This window comes from Botryllus schlosseri, chromosome 15, assembly GCF_051294905.1.
Source record: "Botryllus schlosseri isolate E-star chromosome 15, Bs_hap1, whole genome shotgun sequence".
NCBI lineage: Eukaryota > Metazoa > Chordata > Ascidiacea > Stolidobranchia > Styelidae > Botryllus > Botryllus schlosseri.
The window spans coordinates 21,723,904-21,738,178 of record NC_137250.1 but is presented as its reverse complement, the minus strand read 5'-3'; the positions used below and the strand labels follow the sequence as shown (position 1 = coordinate 21,738,178).

The following is a 14,275-nucleotide window of genomic DNA, read 5'->3' as shown; positions in this document are numbered from 1 at the left end:
CATAAAGCATAAGTTAAGCTATAGCTGTCTGCACTGCAAAACCCGAAGAGCTCACTCAGGCGTCTAATAGCATATCGCATAACAGAAGGTATCTTCAGATTAGTAGGTAGGCATATAGCTTGGAATCGCAACATTGCCTATCGTCGCTCTCTTCACTCGACTGGAGTCTCGAAATTGCCTCAGGGCGTAGGCCAACGCATAATCACAGACATCAAGATAAGATACCCATTCAACGACCAATAGACCGCTACAAAAACCGCGCACGGTTTCTAGAACTCCTTATGCCTTACATGGAATTTTAGGATGATAGAGAACGCATCTAAATGGAAACGGTTTGCCAGCATCAAACATAATTATAAAATTACAATTAAAGCCACATCGGAGCGGCAAAAACTTCAATGCTACTAATCAAAGCGACTTGATGACATAACCGCTTACTGGCAAATTATGCATATTTGAGTGCCTCGGAGTAGACTTTTATCAAAAGACGCCAGTCAAGCCTGTGTCTACAGAAGGAGTCCGTGTACCATCTAAAATAGCACATCGAGCTTAAGCGCTCTCTTCGCCCCGAATATTTGAAATTTTATGCCGGTGACGTCATATTCTGCGATACGATTGTTGATATACAATGTTCTTTCCAATTCTCTGCTATAGTTACTGACGATTACCCCTGACGAGTGTCAGCCGAAATTATATACGTTCACTTCGAAAGAATAGACTATTCATCTGTACCTCCAAGAAGCACTTATATTTGCGAAGTTCAATGAATTACACAATCCACAATTTAGATTTGACGGGACGCCTTTTCATCATCTCAAGAAGATAGATTCACTTTTACCGCACGAAAATCAGATGTAGTCATTCTGAACTCATGACCTACCATAAATATGTACTACATATTACGTACCAATATGCTGACGCAAAAATAAAAGCTGCTTGCATATCTGAGCATAGAAATACAGTTAACAATTATTATATAATCAGTCCGCATTCCTGACCACCCGCCTTTCGGCACTGTGGAAATAGCCGTACGAGAAATAAACCACGAGACCTGTAACGAAGCATGAAGGATATAAATTATCAGTACAACTGTAGGATTTCCCAATCACAAACTGGGATTCGCACAGAGTACACCGATTTAGCGCGAAGTGCGTTTTAACTGTCTGCAACTATCAAACATTCAATTCGGAGACTTTGCTACACACACGCGATGATCAGTGTTAACAAATTCAATTCAGTGGCGGATCAAAGAAAAAGCAACGCCCACAACTGCTACTCAACTTGCAAGTAGAAGTTGCAATTTCCACGACGTGTCAAAACGTGGCAAAGCAGCAAAGGAAAGGTCTTTCAAGTATTTGGTCGGGCACTCGCATATGGCAGTTAATCGGAAGCAATTACTTTCGTCAAAATCAGGACCGAAACAGCGTTTCGTTAGCCTCCCTCCCATAACGCTATACCTTTTTACCGCTACTTATTAGCGACAGGAGCGACAATATTTTGAAGAAGTTGCAAAGATGCTCTATAATTTATGTTCCTTCACGAAATAATTTTGGGCCCGCTTCCATCCCCCCATTCGGGGGTTTGGGGTGTGGCAGTTCCGGTTCCGGTCAAATGTATTGGAGAGTGGGGGGCGAAATGTTACAGCTTCCAGCGAGATATATTTAATCAACACGGCCAAAAAATACACGAGAAGCCGGCTTATTCTGCATATGAAGCGAAAGTTTACTTGAAAAAGGTCAACCGATCGTGACGTATTTTGCGTGGTGTCGCAATAGACAGTTACCAGTAACGGTGAAACAGCCTTCGGACTTACCCACAATGATCCACACTCCAAGTCTGACCCACGTCATCGGCTGGAGTCGCATCATCAGCAGGATATTGATGAACGCGCTTATGAAAGGTAGGAAAGGAACTCCCGGCACCTTTGAGATACAGAGACGAGTTTGAAACATACATAATCGCCGGTGGTTACTCATGCTTCCATTGGAACGTGTTCCACACATACGTTATGAGAGGTATAGTCAAAGCGATCGGGTTAGGTAAGATACTCCTCAATTACACGTAGAAGACATGTCCAAACTAATTCAAATGGAAGCTTTTCCATAGGAATAAAAAATCAAATTTTAAATTGATTTGGAACTTTGAAACGTATTCTTCTGCATCATATCACAATATTGGTGCAGGACGATGCTGCAAATGCTGTGCGAAACTGATTAAAAGTAGCCAACAACTCGTTTAGAACTGCTGTTATATGTGAAAGCTCTAAAGACAAGTTCAAGATGGTTTCGCTTAATTTCGACTGTACAATTTTTCGATAGCAAAAGCTCAAGCTCGCATTTCTTTGAAAACAAAACGAACATTAAAACTCGAGTTAGTGGTTTTTGACAGAACTTCGCGTGGCAGAATTTCAATAGATCCACGTATAACTCGTCTAGTATCAAAAGGCAGCATTAAATGGAGGTTTCAAAATTTACATTTTGTTAGGTTGCACTTGTACTAACAATCCGGATGGATTCACCGGTCGACAGCGCTTATTTTGATGTTTTACCGTCACGCAAGGCTTGAACATTTGAAGGGATTCTTGGAGGTACATACTTTCAATGCACAATTGAACAACATATTCATATTGAAATACCTTGAATGTCTTTATAGAGTCGTCTTGATTGAAGGCTAGCAGCATCGCCATGGAGATGATCGCCAACAATCCAAACACGCAGATAAATAATATACACCACCACGAAGAGATATAGTGGTGCGAAAAGCACAGAAACGCAGAAACGATAGCCAGCGAGAAAGTCGCAAAAATCACCAACCAATTGGGAACAGTACCGGGGCTGTACTTGGTAGTCCACAAAACCATATGCCCAAACTTGCTATCGATAATGTCAGTCTTAATCGTGCCCACTACATATTCTCGCACGTTAAAATCGTCCTCGGCTGTAGCCAGTGATTCAGTTGATGCTATGTATGAAGCCGTTGCTTCGGGAGGTGAGGAACCGGATCCGGTTCGTTCTGGAGTGTCGTTGATCTCCGTCGTCATGAACCCCGCGTTTAGAGTCGATCTTTCGGTAGATAAAGGTTCCTCCGGAGAATGGATTGGGTGTAGTTCCAAATATCTGAAATCAGACAGCGGGGCATCAAATTATTATCTTAGTGAATAGGATTTGAAAATTATCAGTCGAATTTCAGTATACAATAGAATAATATACAGGATATTCATATTGAATTAAACCCGAATATGTTCAGTTATATTTCAACAAATATGACGTCACCAGCATGAAAATCCTAGTAATCGAGGCGAATAAACTGCTCAATGTACTATCTTTAGATTAGGCACGAACTCCTTGTGTTGACACGAACTAGGTTGGTGGATTGTGATAGAAGTCGACTCTTAACAACTTCATGGGGTTGACAGTAAAATTTCAAAATTTTTGTTTGAATATTTTTCAAAAAAATTCAAAACCTTCAAACTCCTATGCGTTCACATCTACCGCTTGGGATCGAGTCAAATTTGGTGCGCAGCTTTTTTTAGGTACCCCAACAATTTAATCAGGGAATCCCCGGAATCCGGTAAAAAAGGTACAAACCTATTGTAGATGGACTGACGTACAATCCATTGTTCCGCACAGCCATAGTCTGCTCTACTGTATACGACAACATCTACTGTATTTTAACTTTCTGCATCTGCGAGATACCGACCTGCTGATGGAGTTGGGTTCGTAGCGCAGCTTCACGACGCATATCGCCACGAAAGTGCACGCCAGAAGTTGGCCGATCGAAATGAACTCCACAAGAATTTGCAGCTCGAACGTGACAGCGAACAAAATGCAGGTCGCGCCGCCGACCAGCACGGACACGTACGGAATCTGTCGAGGGTCACAAGTTTCACCAACAGTTACGAAAATTCGATACCACAGAGAGGATAGAATATTTAGCCACGCAAAACCTAGTGATGATAAAATATTCACAATAACAAGTAGATATACAAATCGCATGGTTGGTCATTTAGCTGATAGGCAGAGGCGATCAAAGTAGAAGTACCGGTAGCCTAAAACTTGCTCAAAATATTTTCATAGAAATTGTCTAAAAAAAATTAAAATTAGGCCTACACTGTGCAAAGACAGGTGGCGATATTATTACCGTTGATACCAAGTAGGAGTAGAAGTAACGCCGTAACGTCCCACTCAAGTACATGTAGAAGTAGTGATTTTCAAAAAAGGTTAAGTATTATAGGTCTAGAAAACTGTTGGATAGAAGTAAATTAGACCTATGGTTTTGCCTAAATAACTAAAACCTCTGAATTAACAGTAAAAGTAGTCTAAAATCGTGACCACTTGCAGGAGCAGTGCAAGTGCACAATATCTGCTTTTCAAAATCAAATGTGTTAAAAAGTAAGTACATTGGTTAATAAACTGTTGATTAGAAGTAGTCAAAAACTGTAACCAGCAAGTATTCTAGCCATAGTTTTGCCTAAAACACAGAAAACTATGATGTAGAAATGACAAATATAAACCACTTGAGCAAGTAGTACATATAGGAAAACTACTCAAGTACCCGGTTATTGGACACCTCTGCGCGTAGGGCATTGCGCGACCCAAGCCTAACACATCACAAAGAATGCATTTTTACTATTCGTTATATGGCAGAGAACGCTCAGACTACAGTTGGACGCATCACGGTACTATGAAACATGTCTAACGCACGCGATTTCAAATTTGGAATGCTGTCTAGCGTCTTCCCACATTGGAAGGACGGGTCCATCCGGTGCCGACCATTTCGAACATCGAAGGTTTTGAACGACCAGCGACAGTCAATTTTGGTCACGGTTTTATCGCTGCCTTTTTTTTTGGCACACACTTTACCCAGCCGTATGTTGGTCAAGACTTCGCGTCTTCACGCTTCCTGGCGCGGAAACGGTTGGCCTCGAAATAGCTGTGCATCATATTCATGCACCCACTCGTCGCCACAGCCCTAAACTAAAGGATCCCGACGGTATTATCTAGAATTCAGGGGTGTCAAACATACGGCCCGCGGGCCGCATCCGGCCCGCCAGACGATTTCATCCGGCCCGCGAAGCAATTCTGAGTATGAAACATTCTTATATTTTCCAACAGATTTGTAACAAATGTTGAGAATTTTTGCAGGAAATACTTCCGTGCTCACAGGCTACATTATAACCACCTGACTACAGCGTTGTGGTTTCACTCTAGTTACCACTACTAAAATTGCGGCGAAATTGACATCTAATATCAAGAAGGCCGAAAGTGCACACACTCAGTTTAGAGTTTTATACAAATCGGACCCAAAGTAGTTATTCACAGAAGCGAAAACGTCAATAGAACCCGCGACATGAGAGAAATTGGACTCGCGGTTTCATATTTTAAACCAAATTCCAACGTCCACGTTCCCAATTGGATATCTTGTATTCCTCACAATGTATACGGAGGGCTGACGCCAGATTACGACAATCAAATGAAGCATAGGTTATACCAACTTATATCGTCGTTAACCTAACGCCACTGTTTTAGCGGTTCTTAACTGTACTCAACACGACAATCCTCATATTTTCGCCAATTCCATTGTCCGCGAATAAAGGTGTTGGGACTTGCTACCCTCTGATCCCTGTATTATCTATATATGCTTTTAAGGTATTCAAGGGAAAAGCAAGAGCACGGGGTAACGTTTTGGAATCAGTTGAATGGTCCGGCCCGCGAGCAATTTGAAGGCTTGAATGCGGCCCGCGACGTTATTTGAGTTTGACACCCCTGATCTAGATAAACCAATGTTGATTACATCTTATAATAAAGTCAAACCAATTTGTGCAATACAAAAGGTCGGCACATCTTCATAATCAAGCTTCATTGTAACAGCGACTTTTCTACATGTCTCGCTTCTTGGTTATAGCAGGCCTACCCAACACGGTGACCTCGGATACGTTCAAAAATCCGCAGGCAATCGCGCGAAGCGACAACAATTTTTTGTCGAAAGCAATTCAACAACTATAACATACATATTAAAAGATCGTTCTGGTGCCGTCGCGACCAAAAATTATTCCCTTGGCAACCCATACTTTATGAACCCCTTGCGTAGGGTATAACTGAAGGAATTAATTCCATCCGCATAAATCGCTAACCTGCGTGGTTTCAGTTACGATCGAGAAAAATTGCATCAGCAACCCATCTCTTGACATGGCCATCAGATATCGCGGCACCACGTACAGTGACGCTAACAACGTACTGATCATAGCGGCTAGAGCTCCAACCGTGACGACATACCTGATGCGAAGAAGGATTATATCACCAATAGGATCGATCGACACTGTTTTAAAGACTATATAGTTGCATCATACAACGCAATTGATTCGTCGTTTTCCAACGATTACAATCTACAGCGAGAACCAATTGACTAACATGCGATCAGCGCATACTTGTAACAACTCACTTTTCAACATACTCGCAACTAGAACTAGAATTAGAACTTCTCACCTTCCAGCAGTTGCAACTAGAACTAGAACTCATACTAACAACCTTTACAAATTCGCAACTAACCAACTAAAACACAACTAACTACGTTCAATACTGATGGAAATCATTCGTTTTTGTTTAATCAGAACCGGATCTTCTTTCCACATGAACATCAGTACGTGTGTGGAATAGGAGGGGTTTCGACCAGAGTTGGATCAATTACATTATTTCAGTTCAATTACAATTACAATTACAATTACTCCTTGCATGCTTCAATTACATTACAATTACAATTACAATTGCTGCTGTTGAACATGTAATTGAATAATCATAAATTCAAACGTGCTCCCTGACAACCGTAGCGTCGTATTTAACTACAATTCAAGTCTAGTTCAGATTGCGTAGTAATAAATGCGTTTATGTGCGTACATAGTATGCTATGTAAGATGTCATCGTGACGTAATATAAGCGTGTTTTGTATGCTCGATAATTATGGCTCACGTAATTGGAAATGTAAAATGTTATTTACCTAATTTCCTATGGGTTAGGATTAAGGATAGGGTGCAGTATGTCGTTAAAAATTTTTTATAATATATGCACGTGTTGGATTTGCGTATATAGTATATAATTAAAGAAAGAATATTATTTTTATCGAGGGACGTAGGAAGTAGGATGAGGAGTAAAAACAAAACCGTGCTTTGTCAGATAAGACGTTATATAATATCCAGTGGTCTGGTTAGTTAGCCAGACGAAGTAACGATGCACCATCGTGATCTGAAATCGTGTTGTAGATTGCCAACCCACAGATAGATGCGCAAGATGTGAGTCACGGATGAATGTACCGACAAACGTACTGCATAGCCGGCTAAATGCAGCAAACTTTGTAGTCCTAGAGCTGGCGATCCATGCGTCCAAATTTGATGCATCTGGTCTTCTTCGTAAGCTATTGATGTACTAATTCCGAAAATACAAAATAAAATCTCGTCAGGGCAATGTAACTGCTCCAAAATAGCCGTTTAAGGCCGACTGTTCTGAAAAGTGAGAGCACTGCAGCAGCATGACCACAACAATTACCAATTACGCCCAGCGATTGTTCAGAACAATGCCGATTCCCAGACTTTCACGACTATTTTGGGATGGTACCATTGCCTGGAAATATACTTTTATTGCGGAATCAGTGCGACACTAGCTTTCGATTAGGACCATACATATCAAATTTCGACGCTTGGATCGCCAGCTATGGGACTATCAATTCTGCTGCTTTTAGCCGGCTCAGCAGTACGCTTCTCGGCGTATTCAATCGTGAGTCACGTGTTACGAATCCATCCGTTGGTTAGTAATCTAAAAATTGTATACAATGGCATCCGAGGCCAGCATAGCAGTAAAAATTAAAAAAATTCGCCCGCAAGGGCGCAGTCAAGGACTTCCGCGAATGGATCCACCAAATTCCTTGTCGACATTTAAAGAGAATGCATTATATAAGTCAATTATTTTATGTTGTGCTTGTCAGGTCTCAATAGCAATTTAATGTAATTGAAATTGTAATTGAGCAAAATTTTTGTCAAATTACAATTACAATTACAATTACACAAAATAAAAATGCTTCAATTACAATTAAATTACAATTACATTGAAAAATGTAATTAATTACATTCAATTACAATTACAAATTACAATTGATCCAACTCTGGTTTCGACTCTTACAAATTCTCTCCTATCTACGTCATTATCAGCTTGCAATGTCTGCAAGAACATCACGCAACAGCACACCAGTACCATGATTCGGTGATAAAGTGGGCAGACTGTTACAGCCCTGAAATTAGCGCAACACTATTGTTTTATAGGTGCCCGAGTGCCCGATGCCCGATGCCCAATCATTTTCATCGATAGTTCTTTTACGTTACGCTTTATTTCTTTTCATCCAGTGTGCATGCCTCTTATTTACAAGCTCTAAGATGGATGTCTGATTGAATGCCTACTCCAAAGCGTTTCGACAGTCTCCTATATTTTCACTATAAAGTCATCACAGACCTTGTCCATTCCCATCCGTAGAGTTTGAAGGCTTCTGGATAAGGCGAAGCCGAGGATATATTATAGTAGGGAACCATCAATGTGAGAGACGATGAAGCACCAACGTATGCGACAGCAACCACCGACAGTCCGACAAACAAGGATAGAGGCACGTCCCTGAAAGTTTAGAACCAGACTTGAAAAGCTAGATCATTCCTGTTATCTAATTAGACAAGTGGTTCTAAAACTTATTTAGACAAGCCCCTTGATGTTAGTGGAAAATTCCACTCCCCCCTTATTTGCATATTGAGAAAAATGTTAAAAAGAGCAACGAGTAGTCATTCGCGTGGAGCGAGAAAAAATTCATAGTTGAATAATTTCTGAAAAATAATCATGTTCAACGGTAGCACGTAGGGTTGCATTCAAAACAAAAATCAATTTGAAACAAACACGAATACTTGACATTTCAAATCGTGGTATAATTGGGATTGCTGCTGTTGTTGAAACTTTGAAGTTTCAGCACATATAAAACTCATTACGAGTTCAAGAAACTTCATTTCGTTCGGGAGGATTGGCGTCCCCCTAATGCTTTGACGCCCCAAGTTGAGAATCGCATTAGTGCGAAGAGAGAGAGAGATGATATTCTTTTTCGCCTGAACCATCGAGATGCTTAGACGACGGAGTTGCGAAGCGGCCGTGAGGTCGTCTAGTCTGCGCCCCCGTTTTTTCTCCCCCATGCTATCCGTGATTGCTGAGCGCCTAGCAGGATAGCTGCGGATACCAATTTTGGAGTCTTTGGTATGACCCGGCCAGGGATCGAACCCACGACCTACCGATCGAGAAGCCGGACGCATAACCATTACACCATCTCGGTGATCTAATTCTAATCTAATTAGCGAAATGCTGCTTTGCTGTCATTCCACCCTGTTTGAAACAACGATCAAATCAAATTCAGGGAGTAATCGGTTCGCCATGTCAGATTCAACAGTTGCTGAACATGAGCATCAACATTATACCTATTCGGGTTGATCGCCTCTTCTGTCGTGGACGCTATGACTTCATATCCAACATAGGAAAAGATCAATGTAGCAGCTCCGCTGACTGTCCCAGAAAATCCGTACGGGAAAAAACCGCCTTCCACCTCAGTCCAGTTCTTCAAATTACCAAGATACAGACCGCATCCTACAGACAACGGAAAGAGAGGTCACTGTTAATTATGGAAATGCATTCATGCAGACGTATAGTACGTTGGTACTCAAGTTAAAAGTCGAAAGTAATGGCGATTACATTATATTCAACTGCAAGTAGCATCAGCATTTCCAAGGCATGTCAAAACTGGGAATTGAAAGGTTAATATGTCAAGTAAAAGCAGCAGTCTAAAATCGTGACCGCTTAAGTAAATAGATAAAGCAGGCAAAATCTACTTAAATATATCGAAGTGGACGTGCTTCGATATTGACCAGCCCTGAATTTATGCCGCGTATTCCCGGCCCAATCCGATTTCAAACCCTGCTTGAACAACTAGAGAATTCTAATCAAATTTGTCAAAACTTATCTATATGCTCTCGTCTTTTTTTTCGAAAATGGTACGGGAAAACTGTATACAGTGCACAGTGCAGTGGTTTTCAAACTTTTTTAGACACACCCCTTAATGAAAGCGAAAACTCCGCGCTCCCTTATCGTCATATCTCAAATGCAACCAGAATGCTAACAGTCCCAAAGGATAGTTTGATGGCATGGAAGGTTATTACAGTTGATGGAGAATTCTCAAGTATGAAATTCAGACTATGAACGGAGAAATTGCAACAGATTGGGTATGTTCCACAGTCATAAGAGTAATCATTGCACGCTTTAACATCGTAGCCTACCCACTGCTGTAGTGCAATATTGTGCTTGTAACTTTTTTCTGTTCATTTTCAATGTAAAGCTCTACGGAAGTGAGATAAAAACATGTTAATTCTGAATCTTTTAAGCCCAAAAATAGCTTCCTAGTGTGAGCGGTTATCTAGATATGACGAAGTTAGCTATTTTCGACACGTTCGGCAAAATTGCACGGCCACTAGAGAGTGCACGAACCAAAAATTATGATAGAAGATATTCATTTGATCTTTGGCTCCACTTTTTGAAATTCAATTTTTTTTTCAATATTTCACTCCACTCTAGTGTCAAACTCCTTTCAAAGGACGAATTCACCGCAGGCCTATATAGGTAGAGATACCTACCCACAATAACGCAAATGACCAGAAGGTTGACTCCGGCGAAGCCGGCCGTGATTTTGGACGACAGTTGAGCTCCCGCAATGATAACAATAACAGATAGCAGCAGCACCCCCATCGCAATAAAATCCGGATATCCGGCGATTACTCCACCGCCTGCCATCGGGCAATGAACTTCCAGGTAATTCTTGACCGGGTAACCGATCGCTGAATCCAGATATCTAAAACGCAGAAGAGCAGACTTGATCAAATAGGTATTCTATATTTGTCTAATTCGACTAATTAATTACAACGAAATGCCGATAATCTAATTCTATTCTAATTTGCGAAATGTTTCTTTGCTCTAATTCTAACATAATCTGTGGAGTGTTTTTACGCCCTAATTTTAATTCTAATTTAATATGATGCTACATCAGAACTGTTTAGTGTGAAACGAGCAAAGCTTGCTGGACAGACATTTGCTAATTTGTCACGCTTACGAGAATGAACCATCAATTTGATATGAGCTGAACTTGATTCATTCCAAAGTTTTCGTAATTATGTAATTCTAATTCGGATCCGGCCCGCGCGTGAGCTGCCCGCAGAGAGTTTCCGGTCGCACATGATAATGTGGCCTGCCGCAATCCCCTTCGCCTATCACGTCAAATTATAGTGGCTGAGGTTATTCTTTAGCGTGCATGTGTGAGTAGCTTGTGAGAGTGGACCTTACGCGCAAGTTCATCAACTCGAGAAGGTTTGCATTACCGGCATTTACGCATGTACTCAACCCTAATGAATTGATATCGAGGTAAATGCGACATAAATCCCAACACCTCGTTCGTATACAATTCCTTATACCACGGGCGCGCAACATACGTCCCGTTGTCACAGTCCGCCGCAATTATCCATTACTTGCTCACTGTGTCAAATTAGCGTGACTGCAGGTTATTCACTCTTTTTTCGGACACATATAATAGTGCTTTTAGTTATCTTTTGGTTCTCTGTCTTCTTTGTGTGTTCACAACTTTGATCGACCACAGCTGTCTCATTGACTTCAACAGCTAGGCTATTGAATTACATTACGTTAAGAAATTCGTTGAATGCTGTTTTGGTTTCTATGCTTCAAACTTAAAGTTTACATTAAATGCGATTAATCCTCGTATATGTGGATAAATACGTATTTAATGTATCGCCAACCGGATAAGTAGCCCGCCCCTGGCTAGGGCTTCTAAAACTTTCAACGAGGCCGCGACCCACGGTAATAAAATATCTGGTATGAAATATCATGAGAAACCTGTGTTGATCTATATTCTATATAGTTGTGTTGAATTGCATTTCATCCAAAGCTGACCGTACTTGAAAACGGTAGTGAAGATGACAATGCCAAAGAACTTACGAGCTCCAAGCCTTCGCCACAGCTGACGCCGATACGATATGTTCGATCAACACGTTCCATCCTATTATGAACGCCCACAGTTCTCCAACGCTGAGATACGTGAACTGGTATGCGGAGCCGGTTACCGGGATGCGGGCGCCGAATTCTGAAAGGAAATTGATGTCGTAAAAATGTATAAAAAAGTCATAATTTTGACAGAATTGCAGTGTTATTAAAATGTTACCTTTATTCCTGCCAAGTTACTTGGTACGAAGAGACAATTCCAACCAGAAATGTAGAAAAGTACTACAATACTAACATGTGCAACAAAGCCTTATTTGAATAAAATTCAAAATCAAGTTTTGAAATGTAAACAGATGTCGAAATTTTCATCTTTTAGCTCAAAATCTTCTGTTTTTAGGTAAAAAAAATTTGCCCTGTTGATCACCAAAGGGATCGCAAGTACACAAAATAAAAGTTCGATTACAGCAAGGCGCAGGTGTGCGATAGTGGCTTTCAAAATACGCACAACTATTGAGCTGCAAACCTCGATCAAGGCGCAAATAATGATTTTAGAATGTCAATTCGCCTCTTGTGATTTCACTTACAATTCATTTGTTTCAGAGGGTTATAGCTCGTTGAATCGGAAATAGTTCAGAAATATAAATTATGAATCACCCAAACAACAACAATATATATATATCACCAGTACTGTACCTGCATAACACACAGCGGATAAGCCTGACGCAACAGCCGCGATGATATAACTAACGATGACGGAAGGTCCGGCAACGGAATGAGCGATAGTACCCGTCAATACATACAACCCGCTGCCGATCATCGAGCCGATTGCGAGAAACGTAAGATCTCCGAGTCCCAAGCATCTTCTCAAGTCTGAGAATGAACGTGTTGTTACATTAATTCTCGAAAACAATATAGTACATTTTTCACGCCCTGTACGACACCGCTTAACCAGTCGTGTGCAAAATTCAATAAAATATATTGGTGTCAGTGTACGTAAAGACATACCGTCCGAGCTCCGTAATATAGTTTCTTCTGAGTTGAAAAAAACGTCGTTTTGACTCTCTGCTATCAAGATACCGCTGTTTGCAACAACCAGGCTGATACAAACTATAGGATTTTAAAAACGAGCAATTTGAACTAGCTAGAACTTCTCACTTTTCAAAATCCTCAGCTACAATTATAACTAAATTTACTTATTTTTCAAAATCAACAACTAGAACTACGAAAAAACGCTAGTTAGTCGACCGTCGACAAACTAAATTGGCAGTTTGTAGAAGTCTGGGAACGACCTATGTATTGATTTATCCATTTATTTTCCTGATGCTGTGTGATTTTTTCCTATATTTGTATCTTAGTTTTCATGACTATCTTGACCTGGTTCGACTTTGGCGAGTCTAATATCGAGCCTCCCGTCTACACCATGATTATCATATCACATTTCACGCAATTGCAATTTCGTTACATTGTTCTTGATTGCACGGTTCGAAAAATAAAGATCCTCACATTTTGTGAAGTTTTTTTGTCCGGTGCAATATCCTTGTTTGGTGAGCGATTCTTCGTTGACTGACTCAGTGACATGAAGTTATCATTACGTAGTATATGGAGTAGAATGTAGAATTGTAGATTCTATTATGTTTCCTCATTCATAAATAATATAGAATAACTCGGATAGGAAAATGATGCCAGGTTTCGCTGAAGATATTCACATAACATGGATTACATTATGCCCCATTTCCTATTCAGTAATTATTGATTAACCTATCGATACGCACCAGATCGCATTGTATCAGCTGAAAGAGTTTTCCTACGGAGAATGTTGCTCCAAAACGAAGTGCGTAGCGACGCCATGGCGTCGACGCCGGCGAGGATATCAAGGCTAACGCTAAACGCAGTCTAAATGTACTGTAACCTGGAAAGCTACAAATCTTGTGATCTCATCCAGTCTGCCGCATCAAGGCAGTACAGCCTATCCCAACGCAATATAGGCTATCTGGAAAGGCGCCGCATCGATGCCCACATAAAGCATCCTACGCCAGATTAAACATGAGTATAATTAGGCGCCAAGCATAGAGCAGTTAGTATTCTAACTGAGTCGTCGAAGCATCACTGATTCGACCGTAATAATCACGATAATGAGTCTATCAGTAAAAAGGCACGTATGGAACGACTCACCTGTCCAGTGTTCATGTTCATTGTTCATATATGGT

At 40.8% G+C, this 14,275-nt stretch overlaps 1 protein-coding gene across 1 annotated transcript; it reads right to left on the bottom strand.

Moving 5' to 3' along the window:
* Nucleotides 1-717: 717 nt before the first annotated feature.
* On the bottom strand, nucleotides 718-14,059 carry LOC145457195 (cationic amino acid transporter 4-like). The gene is made up of 11 exons (XM_080335374.1): nucleotides 13,841-14,059; nucleotides 12,762-12,938; nucleotides 12,066-12,210; nucleotides 10,697-10,911; nucleotides 9,491-9,656; nucleotides 8,496-8,651; nucleotides 6,134-6,275; nucleotides 3,700-3,866; nucleotides 2,636-3,116; nucleotides 1,814-1,922; nucleotides 718-1,051 (listed from the first exon to the last, which is right to left on the bottom strand). Exons 1-11 carry the CDS (start codon nucleotides 13,914-13,916, stop codon nucleotides 981-983), a joined length of 1,905 nt encoding a protein of 634 aa, XP_080191500.1. The 5' UTR covers nucleotides 13,917-14,059; the 3' UTR covers nucleotides 718-980.
* Nucleotides 14,060-14,275: the final 216 nt, after the last annotated feature.

Bases quoted from the DNA above. Each gene is read 5' to 3' on its own strand.
- LOC145457195 (XM_080335374.1), bottom strand. From the start codon at position 13,916: ATGGCGTCGCTACGCACTTCGTTTTGGAGCAACATTCTCCGTAGGAAA. The intron at 8,652-9,490 runs GTATAATGTTGA...CTAAACTTTCAG, and splicing joins GAGGCGATCAACCCGAATAG to GGACGTGCCTCTATCCTTGT. The intron at 3,117-3,699 runs GTCGGTATCTCG...GTCTGATTTCAG, and splicing joins GAACCCAACTCCATCAGCAG to ATATTTGGAACTACACCCAA.